Here is a 20482-nt window from a genome sequence, read left to right as displayed (position 1 = left end):
GTTTTGTTATAAATATTAGTAAATTATGATAGGGGATGATTCAAGAGAGAAATGATATTATTGCAAGAAATGTGAGAAATGAATATGGACCACTAGTTTGTTTTAAGTTTTAAATGCTTAAAGCTAAATAAAGAAACTATTAATTATTCTTTTTCTTCAATTAATATAACTAATAAACAATACTTATCTATTTAATTAATATAACTAATTAAATTATTATAATTAGAAAATATTAAGAACTCATTTATTTTTATAACTGTTTCTTAAATTTGTATCCTACACAAGTATAATTTATTCATATATAAAAATTTCTTTCTATCCAAAACCAATTTCTTCCAACTCAATATACTAATATCCATCAACACATACTTACATTATGATGAATAATACCAAAAAACTATTTTACATGTATTTGCATTTGATATCAACAAAAATCATAAAACCTACACAAAAACGTACAATCTACATTTGTTATAAGAATAAGACAACATATAACCTACACACGAAAAACATTTAACCTACACACAAAATTCATCATCAATAAAATACACACGCACACAATAACATTTAACCTACACACGAAAATTTTATCTTACACAAATACAATTTATTCATACATTAATTTCTTTTTATTCAAAACCAATTTCTTCAAACTCAACATATCAATATCCATCAACACGTAGTTACATTGTGATGAATAATACAAAAAATCATCTTACACATGTTTGCATTAAATATCAATGAAAAATATGCAACCTACACAAAAATAAATAACTTACACTTGTTCTAAGCAGTGTTGTAAAAGTCGGATTCCAAGGCCTTGGAATCGGCGATTCCAAGGTCCTCGGACATCAACATTGCCGTCTTTTCCCAACTCGGCCACCTTACTCGTCAAGGTCCAACTCGGTAAAAAGTCGGAATACTCGGGATTACTCGGACTCCAAGGTCAACTCGGCCAAAAATTTTAATTTTTTTAAATTTTTTAGTAAAAAATTAAAAATAACAACAAAACATGAATTTTTTGAATTATGTTTTTTTTTTCAAATGAATTATGCTTATTTTGACATGAATTATGCTTATCTTAAAATATATATAATATCCAATAGTTATATTATGTTATATGTATCATTTCTGAGTACTCCCCGAGTACTCCCTACAAGGGGGTCGACCGCTTAGGGACCGCTTAGCGAGTTTTACAACATTGGTTCTAAGAATAAAAAAACATATAACCTACACACGAAAAACATATAACCTACGCATGTGTAGGATATGTGTATCTTTGTGTAGTTTATATAATTATTGATGTCGAATTCCATATGTAAGTTGTATGTTTTTTATATGTTGTACGTTTTTATCGCTCAAAACAAGTGTAGGTTATATAAATTTGTGTAGGTTGTATATTTATTGTTTACATTTAATGGACACATTTGTATGATATTTTTTATTATTATTTATGACAATAATTTTTTTAGGCATACTAATTGTGAAAAAATATATATTATGTTTGATATTTGGGGAAAGTGAATATGGGGCTGTTAGGCATCTAAGCTTAGATGCAAAACCCATCAAAACTACGTCGTTTTGATTAAATATAGCTTAAAATTAATTTTATTCTTATTGTTTATTATTAATACTCCATTTTGAATGCCATAATTATCTATTTGTCTGCTCCAAATCATCTTCAATTTCAACATAAAAACCTTTAAAAAAGTAAACGAATGAAAGCAGTAATCTAAAACCCAAAATGTTCCCACGTGGCCTCGTCTAGACTCCATAGAACTAACAATTTTCCTTAATTTAACAAAAACAATTCTTTGATTATCTGGGTAAGAATCATTTTTCACCTCTTTTATGTGAATACAAATAATAAACATTAGACGACATTCTGCATATTGAAATTGTGAATTCAAAGTTTCTATTCATTTCTAAATGAAGATCTACAATATGTTATATTAAATTTTCTGCTTAGTAACATGTAAATTTCAAAATTGTAAATACACGTAGTGTAATTTTGATTCTTGTTGTTCATATTAAACAAAGGAAGACTTTTGATCAATTTACAATGGAGAGAATTTTGTAAGCAGTGTGTTGAGACTACATCAAGGTAAATGGAGATATTTAAGGAAATTTGATAAACATTTAAAACTAATGGAGAGAAAATAGGAAAGAATAATGATAAAATCAATATTTTTTATTACATTTAATTAAAACGATGTAAGTTTTGATGGATTTTGCATCTAAGTTTAGATGCCTAACAGCCCCATATTCACTTTCCCCTTGATATTTAGTGTTAAAAAACATGCTAATAAATTGAGCGGAAATTATTATTTTAATATAAAGAATAGTATTATATGAATAAATTGTATTTATGTTGAATAAAATGAAGAATGTGTAAATAAAAAATAAAACTAAAATAGTGTTTTTATCTTTTTAATTATTATAGTTAAATTAGTTAAATATATTAATTAGAGAGATATTCATTATGGTTATATTAGTTGTATTAATTGGAGAGAGTGTGTGCATTTATTGTTGCATTTACATCTTTTTTATTTATTTTTAAATATTTAAAACCTAAAATAAAACTAGTGGCTCATATTCATTTATCTCATTTCTTGCAATAATTTGATTTATTTATTGAACTTAAACCAACTATGATATTGACAAATATATGATATCCAAAATTTATTTTTCTTTTTACCATGTCCAAGTTCTCTGAGTATACCAAACTCCTCAATTGGCCACCTAGGTTCCGTCTAGCGACATTTACAGTTTTGAAAAGAAATGTCATTGGAAATTGATTTGGAATTGTATTGCATGACAAATTTGTTGGTGGGAACTGATCAGTTGAGAGAAGTGAAAATTGTTCATAAATGGCATTGATCATCAAGAGCAACCATGTATCGGTTTACAACTGTGTATGTATAGATAGAATAATATAAACCACAACACATGTTCTTTGAGAATTATTGTGTTAGTTAGAAGTGGGGAAAAACCGGTTAACCAACCCGAAAATTGAACAGAAACCGAATCGGTTTGAAACCGATAACGTATAAATTCGTTTGGAACCGATTGAAACCATAGGTGTGGAACCAGTTCGTAATTCGCTATACCGAAACCAGTTAACTGAACTAAACCGGCTAAAATTGGCCAAAAACCGATCGTAATCTGAACTGAAACCCATCATAAACCAGTAAAGAAACCGACTATAATCTGAACTGAAACCCATCATAAACCAGTTTTGACTTTTGTTGACCAAACCAAACCGGTTTCAACCCAAAAGTGGTTTAAAGTTTGAAACCGATTTATTCACCTCTAGTGTTAGTGTATTCTTATACGTGAAACAATTAATGACTTTGGTTACTAATTAATTTGCTAAATGATGATCCAAAAACCATAAATAGTTTATTGTGTAAAAAAGAAAATAATGATGATATTATTTTAATGGAGTGAGGTTAAATTGTCCAAAATGTAGGATTTAGATTGTGTGTTTAGGCCTATAAATAAATTGAGCGTTCGCTGAACTGTTCGTGAATCGTTTGGTCGGAAGTTTCTTTATGTTCGTGTAAGGCCCCGAACCCGGTGGCCCTACTTTCGTGTCGGATTTACTCATAAACACAGTTCTTCAAATCAGAGTTTATTAAAACTTTTCGCGGAATATAAAACATCAATCATTTGTTACAAAACATTAAATCTTTTCTTTGATACCATAACACAAAACTTTATTTTTAAAACATCTTTACTTCTTTCTTCAGATGCCAGCCGTTCAATCCATGCCGTGTGTCATCCTCATGCTAGCTCTGTAATCAGCTCACCTGCGTGCATACTAAAAGTCAGCTACGCTGAGTGAGTTCTAGTTAATCGAATGCCATACAATACATACACATACATACATATCTGTAGATACATATCCATACTTCACTAGTTGCCCTTCTGTTCTACCTACATACTTGCTACCATACATACAATTTATTCCCATATATTTCTTCCCGTATCCGAATACACATATTACTATCTTAACCTCGTATAAATATCCATAGGAGGATCGTCACGTAATATCTATTAAAAGAACCATTACCATTACCATACTATATATAATTTCCATAGGAAAAACACTCTGTATACTTTCCATAGAAGGAACACTTTACTATCCATAGAAGGAACACTATACTTTCCATAAAAGGAACACTATACTTTCCATAAAAGGAACATTATCTATACGTTATTATTTAATATCCATGTAAGGAGCTAATCACTTCCCTTGACGATACGTGCAATATCCGAAGATCGTTCACGTACCGACAAGCTTTCATTCATAATGTTCATACATCATCCTTACATTACATGCAATATTAATATCTTTATTTATATCCTGACAGTACGTGCAATATCCGAAAATCATTCACGTACCGTCAGACAATCAATCGTACCTATCACATATGTCATACAAGGCATACACCTCTTTTCTCGGATATTGGTATGGTTCGGTTCCCTAGTTCCCAAATATTAGTAGGGTTCGATTCCCTCTTCGTTACCATACAACCATACATCATACCTCGAGTTTTAGTAGGGCTCGGTACCCTTTTCGTAACCATACAACCATACATTATCATTTCTTTCTTCTATTATCTCCATCATGTTCATACACATAAACATACCTAACATACTTACCTTATACATAGCGTTACAACCTGACAGTACGTGCAATATCCGAAGATCGTTCACGTACCATCAAGCAATCATTCATACATTTCACACTATCCACATAAGGCATACACTTATCTCTTAGGATAAGTGTATTAACTATCACATTGAGTATGCACACAGCCCCGAAAACATAACAAGGAATGGGGCTAGAAACTCACCTGAACACGGTTACGTTCACCGTTAATCGTAATCCCTTTCTTCAGTTGTGCACGGCTGACTGTATAACAAGTATACGTATCAATTAACTATCATTTCTCATAATGTATTTCTATCTTTATATGACCCACAACGAACGGGGGTCCGGGGGCAGCGCCCCTGGCAGCGGGGTCTAGGGGCGGCAGCCCCTAGCAGGGTCCAAGGGGCAGAGCCCCTGGCTGGGGTCGAGCTGCCAGGTCAGCTTGGAAAAATTTTATTTCCATTAACTGTCTTAACACATTTTTCATTAGGTTTTTAATTTATTTTCTAATCGAACTTGACTTTAGGCGAAGTTAACCTTAGGCGAACTTAGCTTTAGGCGAAGTTACCAGCTAGGCGAACTTGGCTTCAGGCGAAGTTGTCATCAGGCGAACTTGGCTTCAGGCGAAGTTGTCATCAGGCGAACTTGGCCTCAGGCGAAATTACCAGTTAGGCGAACTTAACTTTACAGCGAAGTTGCCATCAGGCGAACTTAGCTTGCAGGCGAAGTTCATCAGGCGAACTTAGCTTGCAGGCGAAGTTCGTCGCTTTGAAGGCGAAGTTGCCCGGATGAAGGCGAAGTTGCCCAGACAGCCGCTGTTCGGTTTCTTTTCAGCATTTTGAGCGATTTTAACACCCTTGCTATGGTTCAATATCACCCACTACGCTTCCCGACCATTTTTGGTCGCTTATACACTAAAAAGCTTGGATCTTTAAACCTCAAAGATCAAGAATCATACCTTTTTGAGCTTGTTTGGATCTCGTTTAACTTGCTAGCACACTAATCGCCCTCTCTCGGACCTGCCCGATTCTTCCATTGGCTCGGCCGGCGAAGTTGTGGCGGGTGTGTGTGGGTGTGTGTGTGTTTGGATAATGATAGAAATGAAGATATTTTGGGATTTTAGGGGTATTTATATCCCTGAAATCCCATTCTCATTTAACCCATCTCAATTAATCCAAATCCATAACCAACGTCCATTACCCGACACTAACCCGACCCATACCAAAACTCCTATTCTTTTATTTATTTCCTGATAACCCGAGTAAACTTTCCCTCTATTATTAAGTAATATAATTAATATTATCTTGAAATTTCGGGATGTTACAGTTCGTTTATGTATGTTTATTTATGTATTAATAGAAAATAACTAAATATTATCTGGATAAGTCATATACTTAAAGGTTTTATATTTATTTATTTGTGTTCATTAAAATGTTTTTAGTTATGTTTGTTTGTGTTCATTTACATCTAACTATCTATATAACTGTCTACCATAAAATCCTACGTGTCACTCTCAGGTTGCTTCCCCCATTCTCTAGAGCCACCGGATTGCTTGATTTGTAAATGGAGGCTTCTTATGCATTGACCCAAATTCGCGGGTATGGGTCTCACCAAACCCGGATAACCCTTAAACAGGTTAAAACATCTCATTTGTTTGTGAAATATCCCCTTAATCATCAAAGAATAATTTACACGGGTTGTAGGTCATACCAAACCCAAATAGCCCTTAAATGGGTTATAAAATCTCATTTATTGGTAAACACTTTCATCGTTAAACCCTGATTTAATTTATCTCTTTTATATGTTCTCCGTTGTTGGTCTATCATCTCCTTCGCCGGTTAACTTCCGATACTACCCACCATCGTCAACTACATCAACGTCCCCTTTTTCATTAGACAAATATTTGTGTTCATGTTCGTTCATTAAAAAAAAATCAACATGCTCGTGTTCGTTTATGTTTGATCGTTAAAAAACTAAAAAACATACACATCTCAATTGGAAAATTATAAACGTTAAAAAATATAATAACAAACTAATATATGTGTATTAAATTAAAACAAAACTACGTTAAAAAATAAAATAAAACATCATAAAATAGCAAAACGATTAAAAACAAAAATTTGAATAAATTCCCGTAACACGGGAGGATCAAACTAGTTTGTTCATATATGTTTATTTGTGTTCGTTTATCTTTATTCAGTTATGTTCGTTTAGATTTTAAACAAACGAAAATAAACAAACATAAATATTCATTTTTTTTTGTCAAACGAATATGAATATAAATATGTGTTCGATTTTTTATTCGTGTTCGTTCACAACCCTATTGTGCTAGTCAAAATTATTATTATTAGGAAAATTGGATTTTAATAATCCCTATTGAATTATATTGGCCGATAATAATCCATATTCGTTTTATCGCCACTGGCGGTCCCAAATTCAAAAAAGTTGGCCCCCAATGGTCCCCCGTTAAAAATGACTTCACGGCGTTATAGTTTTTTCTGAATTTCAAACCAATGTTTTAGGGCTTTTGATCGTTAGGAGGATACGAGTTGATTGGTGTAAAACTTAGCTAGAAACAATGATCAAAACGACTCGATTTTGGTTAATTGTAAGTTCATATACCCGAATTGAAGCATTGTTTCGTTATTTTGAAGCACTATTTCAAACTCAGTTTTACACCAATCGACTCGTATCCTCCTAACGATCAAAAGCCCTAAAACATTGGTTTAAAATTCAGAAAAAACTATAACATCGTTAAGTCATTTTTAACGAGGACCATTAGGGGCCAACTTTTTTGAATTTGAGACCGCCAGTGATGATAAAACAAATAGAGATTATTATCTGCTAATATCATTTAATAGTGAATATTAAAATCCAATTTTCCTTCTTCTTATTATTGTAAAAGGCGACAACTAATTTGAGACAAGCATATAATCGAGAAAAGAAAGACCACCACGCCATTCCTCTCTCTTCGCCCGCCGTCCGTCCGCCAGGTGAGTTTTGTCGGCGGCGAGTGGACTCAATGCCGGCTCAAAAGCGTTCGTACGACGAAGAGGATCCGCAACGTAACAACAATCACAATGAATCCGAAGAAGAAGAAGAAGATGAAGACGTTGAACAAGGTTCGTCCGGCTGTTACTAACATATCGTACTAGTGTTTACTTACTTACTTACTTACTTGTATGAGTTATAAATTATTTATAACTCCTCCGCATTTGTATTTGTATTGATCTCTTGGTTTATTTGTTTGTTAGCCGAATCGGATGACGATGGAAGCAGCACTTCTTCCTCTAGTTGCAGTGACGACGACAGCAAGGAACAACAAGAGTCAGTTCTTTTATATTATATTCTTATATGTATACACACTATAATAAATATTTATGATGTTTAGTTATCATTGCTGCTCATTTCATCACACTTGTACGGTATGTGAGATCTATCTATCTGCATGCTCTTTAATTCCTTCTGGAATTAATACTCTATATACTTCTACAATTCATCATTTTGCTCTCTAGTTTTGTCAAACCAGAGGTTCAATTCATGTAGATGATCAAACCAAAATTAGTGGTTACTTACTTGATTCAATAGATTTGCACCTCTTTAAAGACATGGTTCACAGGAGTTCGTGGAGACGTAGGATTAAGGTTAAGGACTTTTAGGGGAGGGATTAGATTTTTCTACTTACTATACATGTTATCACTTCTCTCTTTTTATTATGTATATATGTTTTAGTCTGTTTGGTGTGGAGAGCCAGGGGGTCTATCAGCCTATTTATCCCTAGGGATAGAGGTAAGGTTTGCCTACTTCCCACCCTACTAGACCCTCGGTGGGATTTACTAGGTATGGTTGTTGTTGTGTTTGCTCCTTGCATAACCTAGATTTGTGATTTCTCTTCTAATTGTGACTTCTGATTACACCATATCTTTAATTTTACTGAGAAAAAAATAAAAGTGTATGTTTTACTTTTGATGGGATTTTTGTATAGATAGAGCATTAATTGAAACAGGGATGAGATGGAGGTCCTAACTGTTCTTTTTAGTGTGACTTATTTTCTTCATAGGATATTATGCTCACTTCATTCTCAAACAAAACCATATGTATTTGAATTTTTATTTATCAAGTTTAATTCAGGTATCAACTAGCAAACTTTTTAGAGAGTTGTTCTTTTTAATGCGGGCTTTTTCTTTGTATGTGTAAACTCATTTTACCTGGAAATGTCAAATTTTATGATATATGTAAACATGACATGAATGGACAACTTAGATTCAAGTTCTCAAAAGTCAGAGTTGGGTCATGGGAGCAGACTGTTATTTTCATCTCTTGATGAAATAAATGCTTTGAAAGCTTTGTAGTTATATTTTCATATGAATTGATGTTGTATCATGGTAATTTTTATTATGAATGATGATATACCAAAACTCTTAATGGGATACAGATTTCCATACCACTTTTCTATGGGATTCCAATGTCATTGGTCTTTTATTGTTATTTAAGTAATTATGTTACCGGCTTCCATTGACATTCGTGTGTGTGTGTATAGACATATACATACAATAAAGCATCTGAGTGTGAACTGTGTTGGAATTTGCATACATTCATAGGCACACGACTGATATATTTGAGAAACAGATTAGTTGGAATTTGAATCTGAGTACGACCAGTAAGGACAAAGAGGAAAACGCTGTTACACTGTTTTAATATCTGGGCTTGATTGATATATTCAAGAAAACAGATTATACATAGTTGCTAATATCTAACAATTTCTGTTGCACACTCAACAACTCCGTTTCTGTGGCTGACTTGCTTTTCTTTTAAATGCTTGTTGCAGCTTTATCCTTGTAAAGCTGGCTGAAATCCGCAAGGAAGTGCAATGCCCAATTTGTTTAGGTACTTTTTTCCAACCTCTGTTTCATTTCAATCATCATCTGAATACCTATTTAATGGTGTTTCTTGTGATCTTCTTATTTGTGGAAGTTTTATAGTGTTTGAACATATTAACTAATCTCCAACTGTGATGAATAGGAATAATTCGGAAAACCAGGACGGTTATGGAATGCCTGCACCGCTTTTGCAGGGAATGCATAGACAAATCAATGAGATTGGGGTACGTATTCAAACCATATATTGGATGTTTTTTTAACAATACTTTTGCTTTTTAATTAACTGAGCATGATAGGAACAAGGAATGCCCTGCTTGTCGTGCTCATTGTGCAAGTCGACGCTCTTTGAGGGATGACCCTAATTATGATGCCCTAATTGCAGTTCTGTACCCTGACATTGATACATTTGAGGCAGAGGTCTGCTTTGACCTTGACTTTGACTTTGACCCATTTTGACTTTTGTTAAACTTTGTTGCTTTAATATTAATTGTATATCAATGTAGGAGTTTGCATTTGAAGAAGAGGAGAAAGCTCGGAATAAGCAGGTGAGATAATAATATTTTTAAACTTATCTGATTTAATTAGTTTGTATCTGACTAAGAGCATTCACAACAGCTCCTTCATAAATATGTGAGTGTCTTCTCTATATTTTATGGAGTAGTTGTGAGTAAATTGGAGAAACATTGTTCACCCTCTATAATTATTCAATACCTTTTGAAAGTGGTTGTGAGTGAATGAGAGAGAAAAAGTAATGATGAAGGTATAAAAAATATTATTTAATTGAAAAGCAGAGAGAAAAGATAGTGGTTTTTAGTGTAGTTATAGAGATAGAGGATCTACTGGGAATACAATGATAATATTGAGTCATATTCACAGATTCAAGCTTCGATTGCTCAGACATCTCAGCGTCAACTAGAAGCATTGGGAAAGAAACGCACAACTGCTAAAGCGACAACTGCAGTATTCACAAGAAGATCACATGCAAACACGAGGAATCTAAGGGGAAGACGTAGGAAATCATTTGAACCACAAGAATCTGAGAATGAAGATGATGATGTCACCAATGATGTAGGCAAAGATTCATCTTCTAGTGATGAACATGAACATGAAGTAAGACCTAGAAGACAAAAGAGATGGAGGCGATCTTCACTACCGTCAAGTAGTGCTGATGGTGATGACAATGACGTTGAAACACCCAATAGGGAAGTGACAGGTATACCTGTTGGTACTTCAGAAATTTTAACATGGGGTCGAGGTGGCATTAGAAGCCACACACGACATGGTAGCAATAGTGCCGGCAAGAGTTCAAGGAACACTCAGGTTTCTAGGCTCATGGATCATATTAAGAAATTACCACAAAATAATCATAAGGTAACTTTTGTATTCATGGTGTTGTTTTTACTGTTTTGCCCTTGGTTATGTTCATATATGAGTTCATCTTGTGTGTCCAGTTGGATATCCATCTCAAGCTCATCTCCTTAGATGAACAAAATGTACCAGATCCACGACATGTATTCCTTTGCTGTAGCCCCACCATGCCAGTGATGCATATTATTCAGGTAATATATGCTTCCAGTATACTTTATATATATTATATAGAGAGGTTAAGGTACAAAGGCTCGATTCCATGGAAGCCTAAGAAAGATTATGAACCATTGGTTAAAGAAATTAATGGTTGAGACCAAAAATTGAAAAAGGGCCAGAAGTGCATTTTTTGGGAAAACCTTTATTATTACTATTATTATTATTAATCCAAATAACTTTTTATTAATATTATTATAATTAGTAGTAGTTTTTTATATAACTGTTAAACTTTGATTTCCTTTTTTTGCTTCATACACATGTTCTTAGAGCCGAGGGTCTCTCTGGAAGCCACCTCTTTATTCCTTTGGATAGAGGTACGGTGTGCCTACATCCCACCCTCCCCAGACCCTACCTATAGCTCTGCTGTCGGTGGGATTTTACTGGGTATGATTGATTGATTGATTATTTGAAAAAGAAGTTAACCATAAAAATATTATTTTATTATTTTTATTTTGAGTATAGTATTGCTATATTATAAAAAAGATTGACACTGTTGTTTTATCATATACGTATGCGCAAATTGTGCCTTTTTACTCTATAATTGTGTTGTTTTACAATTATAGCTATCACTGTGTTGTTTTGCCATTATAATGTGTACTGGCATGGTAATAAATGGTAAAACGAGTAAACGACACAGTTATAAATGGTAAACCAACACAATTTTTGCAATAAATAGATGGAAAACAACACAATACTTGAGAAATGAAAAAAATACGCCCAAATTACAGATACAAATGCTTGATTCTATGGTAAAGTTTTATTATTATTTTATTTTAAATAACCTTGTATTAAAACTTATTTTCATTTTAAAAAGTGGGAGAGTTTAAAAAGGGTAAAAAAAGTACTTAAATGCCCTTGATGTTAATTTTCTCTCAGCGCCACATGTAACCAGACTGCTTCTTAGGCTTCTTATGGAATTTAGCCTTTATGGTGGAACCCTTCTCTTCTCTTCTCCCTCTCTCTCTCAAAATATATATAAAATTTGGAGTAGCTTCTTTTTAATTGGTAGATAAGTTGGTTTTGTTGTATACAGTATGCTGCTCTTGAGAAAGGTTTGCAAGATGACGAGATTGAAGTGCTGGTGGTGAAAGGGGATCATTTTGAAGTCAATTCGTCAACGTCTTTAAAGCCTGAGCATGTTGTTATAAATCCTTTGACGGATCAGTTGCAATTGCTGGAAGAGCAACAAACTTTGTTGGATGTTGCTAAAAGTTCTGCTCAGGAGGATCTGGTAAGCTCTCTTTAACATAACTAAGTCATGAACATGCATAATAGTATTTAGTTAAGCAAAATATTTTAAGGAGGTCTATGTTAGGAACAAAAGGCACACACGAACAAGAAATCAAAGCGATAAAGAACACGAGAATTTTACGTGGTTCGGTTGCGGTGTACAACCTACGTCCACGGGGTAATTAGGTTTGTATTATTTTGGTGATATATAATAACAAGTACAAGAGACTATTTATAGACCGCATATTAGGGCTACTCCCTTGCTAAACAAGCTAGAACCCAATTGGGCCCAATAGGGTTAGGGCCGGCTAAAAAAATAACCTCCCTAACTCCTTTAATATGCAGTTGTCTAAATGTGGGTCCGGGGATACCACATCGCCCAACAATCTCCCACTTGGTGTCTTCGGACCTAGAAATGCACCATCTCTTCTGTACTTCTGTAAATGAAAATCCCTCCTGATCTTCAAACCATCCTAATTACCCTTGTCTCCTCAACATTATTCCTGGAGACCAGCTGAAGCTATGCAAAGCTTCAGCTTATCCAGCACCACACACTTGGTAAACATATCAGCTGGATTTTTAGCACCTGGGATGTTCTTCAGACTGATTGTTCCTTCACTGATCAACCCCCTCACGAAGTTATATCTCATCCCTATATGCTTTGTCTTTCCGTGATACACTGGATTCTTTGCAAGTTTAACTGCACTCTCATTGTCACAGTACAATGAGTAGTCGGGTTGTTGTTTTCCTAATTCTTTAAGAAAAGTCTTCAACCAAACTAGTTCTTTGCTGGCCTCTGCAACAACCATGTATTCTGCTTCTGTAGTTGACAGAGCCACACTTTTCTGAAGTCTAGACATCCAGCTAACTGCTGTCCCTCCCACTGTGAAAACATACCCGGTAGTGCTCTTGAACGTCCCTTTACAACCACCCAGATCAGCATCTGTGTAACCTCTGAGTATGGCATCCTTTTTTCTGAAACATAACCCCATCTTCTGAGTACCCTTCAAGTATCTAAGTATCCATTTGACAGCCTCCCAATGTTTTTCTCCTGGATCTGACATAAACCGACTAACAACCCCAACGGCATGAGCAACATCTGGTCGAGTGCAAACCATTGCATACATTAGACTCCCGACTGCTGATGCATATGGGACTTTGGTCATCTTCGATCTTTCTTCTTCAGTTTTAGGAGACTGATCTTTGGTGAGCTTCAAATGACTTCCCAATGGAGTATTCCTAGGCTTGGTTCTTTCATCATTCATCTTGAACCTTTCTAACACTTTCCCTATGTATTTTTCCTGGGATAGTGTTAGAGTACCTGCCTTCTTGTTTCTAGTGATGTTCATTCCCAGTATCTGTTTTGCTGCACCCAAGTCTTTCATTTCAAACTCTTGGGACATCTGTTTCTTCAACTTGCTTATTTCCTTCATATCAGATCCTGCAATCAACATATCATCAACATACAACAGTAATATGATATAAGAGTTGTTGAATTTCTTCAGATAACAACAATGATCCATCTGGCATCTTTTAAACCCCGACCTCTCCATGAAATTATCAAACTTCATGTACCACTGTCTAGGCGCCTGTTTCAGACCATACAAGCTCTTCTTTAGTTTGCAGACCCAATTTTCTTTCCCCACAACCCGAAACCCTTCAGGTTGCATCATATAAATGTCTTCTTCAAGATCACCGTGTAGAAATGCCGTTTTCACATCTAGTTGCTCTAGATGTAAATCTTCTGCTGCTACAAGACTTAAAACAAGTCTGATGGTAGTCATTTTCACCACGGGAGAGAAGATTTCATCATAATCAACTCCTCTCTTTTGTTGAAAACCCTTGACCACTAAACGGGCTTTATATCGTTTAGACCCATCATGTTCTTCTTTGACCCTGAAGACCCATTTATTTTGCAACGCTCTCTTATCCTGCGGAAGCTTGACTAAGTCCCATGTCTTGTTCTTTTCTAGAGAGCTCATTTCATCCTTCATAGCATTCTCCCACTGGCGAGAATCCTTCATCTTGACTGCTTCAGAGTAGCTTTCGGGTTCACCGTTTTCTGTCAAAAGAATATAGTTAACTGAAGGATTGGAATGACCGGGACTATACCTTTCTGGCTGTTTAGTAACTCTGGTGGATCTCCTGACCCAATTTTCAGTCTGGTCAGGCTGTTGTGGGATCTCCTCGTCTTCAGACTCTGAACTCCCACTGTCAGAAGTTTCTTCTGACTCATTATTTCCACCAGCTTCAAACTCAGGAACTGTGTCGACTTCAGTTTCTGTAGCGGGTTCCTGAACCGGTTCGGGGATCGGTTCAGATCTCTGGTTTTCAATTTTGAATTCAACCTGTTGCTTCTGAACCCTAGAGTTTGGATTTATCACATCTTTGTACAACTCAGCCTCATTAAATGTAGCATGTTTGCTGCGGACTACTTTTCTGCTTTTCGAGTCCCAAAGCTTGTAGCCCATCTTGTCTGACCCGTAACCAATGAAAACATACTTCTTGGCTTTTGAATTTATCTTGTCAGCATTCGGATCTAGGTCATATGCACTGCACCCAAAAACCTTTAAGTGCTCATAATTAACCGCTTTCCCCTTCCATTCTTCTTGAGGTGTTTTGTAACCCAACGGAACTGATAGACCTCGGTTGATAAGATAGGCAGCAGTTTTAACAGCGTCTGCCCAGAACATTTTAGGGAGCCCTGCATTTATCCTCATACTTCTGGCTCTTTCATTTAACGTTCTATTCATCCTTTCTGCGACTCCATTTTGCTGAGGAGTACCTGGAACTGTATTTATCATCCGAATGCCATGCTCAGCACAAAAGCTAGTGAACTCTGAGCTAATGTACTCCCCTCCATTGTCTGACTTCAAGCACTTTACCTTCAGATCAGATTCAAGTTCAACAGCAGTTTTCCATTTCTTAAAAACATCAAATACTTCAAATTTATTTTTAAGAAAGTAAACCCATACCTTGCGTGTGGCGTCGTCTATGAAAGTCACATAGAATCTCGAGCCTCCCAAGGATTCAACACGTGTTGGTCCGAAAACATCTGAATGGATAAGCTCTAATTTCTGAGCTTTAGGTGCTTTCCCTGTCTTCACAAAAGATACCCTCTTCTTTTTTCCAAAAACACATGGTTCACAGAATTCAGATTCAACCCTTTTAAGATCTGGAAGCTTTCCTCTGGCGACAAGCATCTTCATGCCCTTCTCACTCATGTGGCCGAGTCGTTGATGCCACAACTTTGATAGACTCGGTCCACTCGTTACTGCATTAGCACTACCTGCAGAAACCTCAACCATATACAAAGTACCCCGTTTCTTTCCCTTGGCAATTACCATGCTACCCTTGACGACCTTCCATTGTCCTCCCCCGAATGTTACATCATAACCCTGGTCGTCTAATTGCCCAATGGAAATTAACATTTTTTTCAATTTTGGAATTACCCTGACATCTTTCAATGTCCAAATTGTTCCAAAACTTGTTTTCAAGTCAATATCTCCCAACCCAGTAATTTCCAAGATTTGGTTATTAGCAAGACTTACAGTACCAAAATTGCCCCGTCTGAAATTCATCTTTCTCGAGCTTGAGATAGCATGAAACGACGCACCTGAGTCCATAATCCAGGACTCGACTATATCCTCAATGCAGCAGATCAATGCATCATCAGAATCTGATGCTGTTGAGGAGGCAACATTCACTTCTTTCTTGTCTCTGGGTGGTTCTGTACATTGACTTCTGAAATGACCATTCTCATTACAGTTCCAACACTTTATGTCGTTTCTTGTTTTTGAACTCCCCTTTCTGTCTCTTGATTTTGATCTTCCCCTGTTACTTACCCTCTTATCTTTCTTTCTACCTCTTCCCTCAGTACTTAGCAAAGTACTGGATGATTCACCTGCATTCTTTCTCCTGATATCCTCTCCTAGGATCAAGTCACGAATACCCTCGAACGTGAGTTTGGTGGTTCCGGCTGAACCACTAACGGCAGTGACTGTTCCTGACCAACTTTCAGGTAACGAGGACAATAATAGCAAAGCTTGCACTTCATCATCAAATTTAATATCAACAGATAATAACCGGGATATGATAGAATTGAACTCATTTATATGAGAGGTAACAGACGCACCTTCCCGCATACGCGTATTCACCAATTGTCTAATTAAGAATACCTTATTAGACGCGGAAGGTTTCTCGTACATGTTTGACAACGCGGTCATCAAACCCTTAGCAGTGGTCTCATTCACTATATTGAAAGCAACGTTCTTAGCCAACGTGCATCTGATGACTGCTAGGGCTTTCCTGTCTAGATCGGCCCATTCTTCATCCTTCATATTCTCGGGTTTTTGACCTCTCAAACATGGAAGCAAATCTTTCTGGCATAACAAGTCCTCGACTTGCATCTTCCACCATCCAAAATCCTGCCCATCAAACTTCTCGATTCTGATCTTACCGTCCTCAGTCATTATCTTTACCGAGTTTCTAACGGAAGCAACCTGCAATACTGATCAGAACTGTTTGACCTCTTCTGGTCAAAAGACAGATTGTACTGTAGCGCGCACTGTTCACACGCCGGAAACACTGTAGCGGCGGCGGTACTGTAGCGGCGGCTAGGGTTTCTGATTAGGGTTTGGTGGCGACTGGCGGCTGGGGTTTATAGTGTGATCCTTGCTCTGATACCAGTTGTTAGGAACAAAAGGCACACACGAACAAGAAATCAAAGCGATAAAGAACACGAGAATTTTACGTGGTTCGGTTGCGGTGTACAACCTACGTCCACGGGGTAATTAGGTTTGTATTATTTTGGTGATATATAATAACAAGTACAAGAGACTATTTATAGACCGCATATTAGGGCTACTCCCTTGCTAAACAAGCTAGAACCCAATTGGGCCCAATAGGGTTAGGGCCGGCTAAAAAAATAACCTCCCTAACTCCTTTAATATGCAGTTGTCTAAATGTGGGTCCGGGGATACCACATCGCCCAACAGTCTATGCATTAAATTTAAAATACAATGTAAGTGACTTTTTGACCCATTTGATTTTTTCTTTTTAAGCTATTGTTTTTACCAGTTTACACGTTAGAGATAAAAACATAACTAGATTGACTCATTATGCTTGGAGGCTTCATTTACACCCTTTTTTCGAAGTTCCATTCAAATGACGAACACTTCTATAACCGTGTACAAGAGTTCCATCATTTCATGAACAACGGATTACACCCTTGAAATGAAGCTTTAATCAATTCATGAACGATTCTTTAACTCTGTGTTGCCACCAACCAAATCTTATTATATTTATCAAGAATAATAATTTGATGTATAAAGCCCTTGAACACGTATTTCACGTAAGCTCCCTTCCAGTTGCACATTCCTTGCAAAATCATGGTCATGACAAAAATCGTCATACATTACTATACTTTTAAAACTTTTGTTTTCATCAAGTTACATCCAATCGGTCATGTTTTTGTCACCTTGAGTAACTTTAAACTCCAACTTCTCCAAATCAGTTTTTTCAATCCAAATTGATCTATTTGCCACTAGAATCATCAAATTTTGGTTTATCTTAAACCTTCCACACCAAGTTTTTAGTTTCAAAACTGTCTTAGAAAGAAGTGTATGAAACATTTTAAAACCGCAGCCAATCAAAATCATCATTTGGGTTACCTTGACGAAAATTTGTATTGTTCTCCAAAATCACAAATTACCAATTTTAATTCATTCAAAAGTCAAAACACTTTCAGCGGGGATTATAATCCATTTTAAACTTATTTTTATTCCAAACACAGTTTATCTCAAGAACCCACTCTTGGTTAATTTGAGTATTTGACCATGTGTGGCAAGAATTCTTCACACGCATCACCAAACCGGTTGCTTACTAATTTGTTGACTTTAACATGTCTTGCAACTTTAAAGTTTAACATTCCATATATCATCGCTAAGCTTTTCGAATTGTACATTTTGGTCTAGAATAAACGTTGGGCCAGTATCTACGTCTAGCAATAGTTTAGAGGATTTTTACAATAGCTTACGTGTAATTTCTCTAAAATAAAATAATAAAAATGTGGATTTGTGGGTTGTTACATGTAATTAGCAAATAGTTAGGTGATAAGGCTATTTAAGCTAAATTTTTGATAATTGTGCATGCTAAACACAAGTGAATAACAACATTCATCAACTGAAAAAGTAGTGTGGTAGATTTTACGCATTAAAAGTTCTCTTCAAGCTACTTCGAGGCGTTTGACTCACTTTTGACTTTGTTTTCAGACCCTTGCTTACAGGAAGAAGCTGTGTAGCCTGTAAACTCAGTGGACAACCAAGGAAACGAGTGGTTGGTTGGTATGTACTCTCATGAGTGTTTAATCTTTTAGTAGTTAAAAGAGATTGGTTTAAATATATTAACAATTTGTCGGCATTTTCTTATATTTACAAAAAAAGTTGGTCATGCGGTAGAAACCGGCCAGTTAACCTATACTCTATTATAGTACATTAAGATCACATTGCCATACAATGTAGTGACAGCTGATCTATCATTTATGTATCGAAATTGTTGGAGAACATACAACATAGATGAATAATGCACAAACAATGGTATGTGAAACACAGCACAAAGTTAACTAGATTTAAAAAACGGATCGTGTTCTAGTTAACAAAAGAGTAAAAAATGTACAATTTGTAAGTGCATCCATTCCTGCAACCCATTTACGACCTTATATATCTGTCATAAATTTATCACAACTCATTGGCTTGTTTAAGACTTTATTATAAGACCATGTCTTGTGTTTACACTTTTAGGGATGAGCAGAAAACCGATTTAACCGAAAAAACTGAATAGAAGCATTAACCGACGTTTTTTTTTGAAACACTTAATTTTGGTTCTAGTTCGGTTATCCATTTTTAAAAACCGAAAAAGCAGAATCGAACCAATTGACAGTGATGAAGATTGTTAAGACTGGGACTAAACTTTGAAGATGAATAAGATTATAAATGAAGATTAAGACTAATTTTTTAGTGTTTTTTGATTAAGAACTTTATTGAATTATAAGCTCTATTACTCCGATGATGCTCCTCTAGACTATTGCTCTTGGCGCCAATGAACTTGGTTGAGCAAGCATGGGGTGACATCCCCATATACAAACACAACAATCAATCTATAAAAAAAGACAATCTTTTTATCTTTAATAGTTCAATACTACATTTATATTGTAAGACCCTACGTCAAAGATGGATTAGAGCATTCACATCCCATTCCATATATTTTCCTTATAATTTAGCTAAAAAACATCATTCCATAAATTTATTTATCATTTTTCAAAATTCTCTTTTGTCTTATTATATAGTAAATGATGATTGGGAGATATGTGATATATTATATGGTATGGATAAAAAATGAGTCCCTATATTTAGGGATTTACTTTAGTTGCCATATAACTCATCCATATAATAGGGAATGGATTGGAGATGTGATTTTGATGGTTTTCTTAAACTTTACCCTAAATTATATGGATTTGACAACTTTAAAGAATGGGTTGAGAATGCTCTTAAACGGTTTAAACCCATAGATAATTAAGATTCCGCCTCAAGATTTATAAGGGGAAATATGAGCAATCTAAATAAACATATAAGACTTAAAATTTCATTATTGATTACAATTTTTAAATGAAGTCTATTATATCAAAATACATGGCCTAAATGATAAGAGTAATCATATTGTTAATTTTTCCACCTAATTTTATTATCATGTCCCAAGTTAGACTAGAATGTTTTTAGTGAATAGACTTAAAATATGACACTTTTAAATAAACCAAAATTTATAGTTTATTTGGCCATGTGAATGCCAACTGAGAATGCGATTTTTATTCTCCAAAAACCAATTTGAAGGGAATATTTTTGGATTATGAAAGTTTAGTAAACAAAAATGTATACTTTCTTCACGAGGATGACATTTTAGAAATTTTCCTATGTTTTATAAAGTTATAGGCTACCCAATAATATTAAGATAGAGAAACCCGAAATACTAAATTAATGATTTCTTTTATAGAAACACTATTTTAGTAAGTATTTTCCTCCACAACAATCATTTTAAATAAACTCAAATAGAAAAAGAAGACAAGCTCCATGCC

The 20482-nt window shown here is 35.3% G+C and overlaps 1 protein-coding gene across 1 annotated transcript; it reads left to right on the top strand.

Moving 5' to 3' along the window:
* Positions 1 to 7629: 7629 nt before the first annotated feature.
* LOC143562652 (putative E3 ubiquitin-protein ligase RING1a) lies at positions 7630 to 19087 on the top strand. The gene is made up of 10 exons (XM_077050396.1): positions 7630 to 7782; positions 7915 to 7987; positions 9489 to 9547; positions 9683 to 9764; positions 9837 to 9957; positions 10044 to 10085; positions 10417 to 10911; positions 10992 to 11099; positions 12158 to 12355; positions 18627 to 19087. Exons 1-10 carry the CDS (start codon positions 7683 to 7685, stop codon positions 18660 to 18662), a joined length of 1314 nt encoding a protein of 437 aa, XP_076906511.1. The 5' UTR covers positions 7630 to 7682; the 3' UTR covers positions 18663 to 19087.
* Positions 19088 to 20482: the final 1395 nt, after the last annotated feature.

This window comes from Bidens hawaiensis, unplaced genomic scaffold (assembly GCF_021521415.1).
Source record: "Bidens hawaiensis isolate Kalapana, Puna unplaced genomic scaffold, B.hawaiensis_p1.1 tig00021044_1, whole genome shotgun sequence".
NCBI lineage: Eukaryota > Viridiplantae > Streptophyta > Magnoliopsida > Asterales > Asteraceae > Bidens > Bidens hawaiensis.
The sequence above is the reverse complement of the archived record's forward strand: the minus strand, read 5'-3'. Positions and strand labels throughout refer to the sequence as shown.

Coding starts and splice junctions, on each gene's coding strand:
- LOC143562652 (XM_077050396.1), top strand. CDS start 7,683: ATGCCGGCTCAAAAGCGTTCGTACGACGAAGAGGATCCGCAACGTAAC. Junction 10,912..10,991: donor TACCACAAAATAATCATAAG/GTAACTTTTGTA, acceptor TTGTGTGTCCAG/TTGGATATCCATCTCAAGCT. Junction 11,100..12,157: donor CAGTGATGCATATTATTCAG/GTAATATATGCT, acceptor TGTTGTATACAG/TATGCTGCTCTTGAGAAAGG.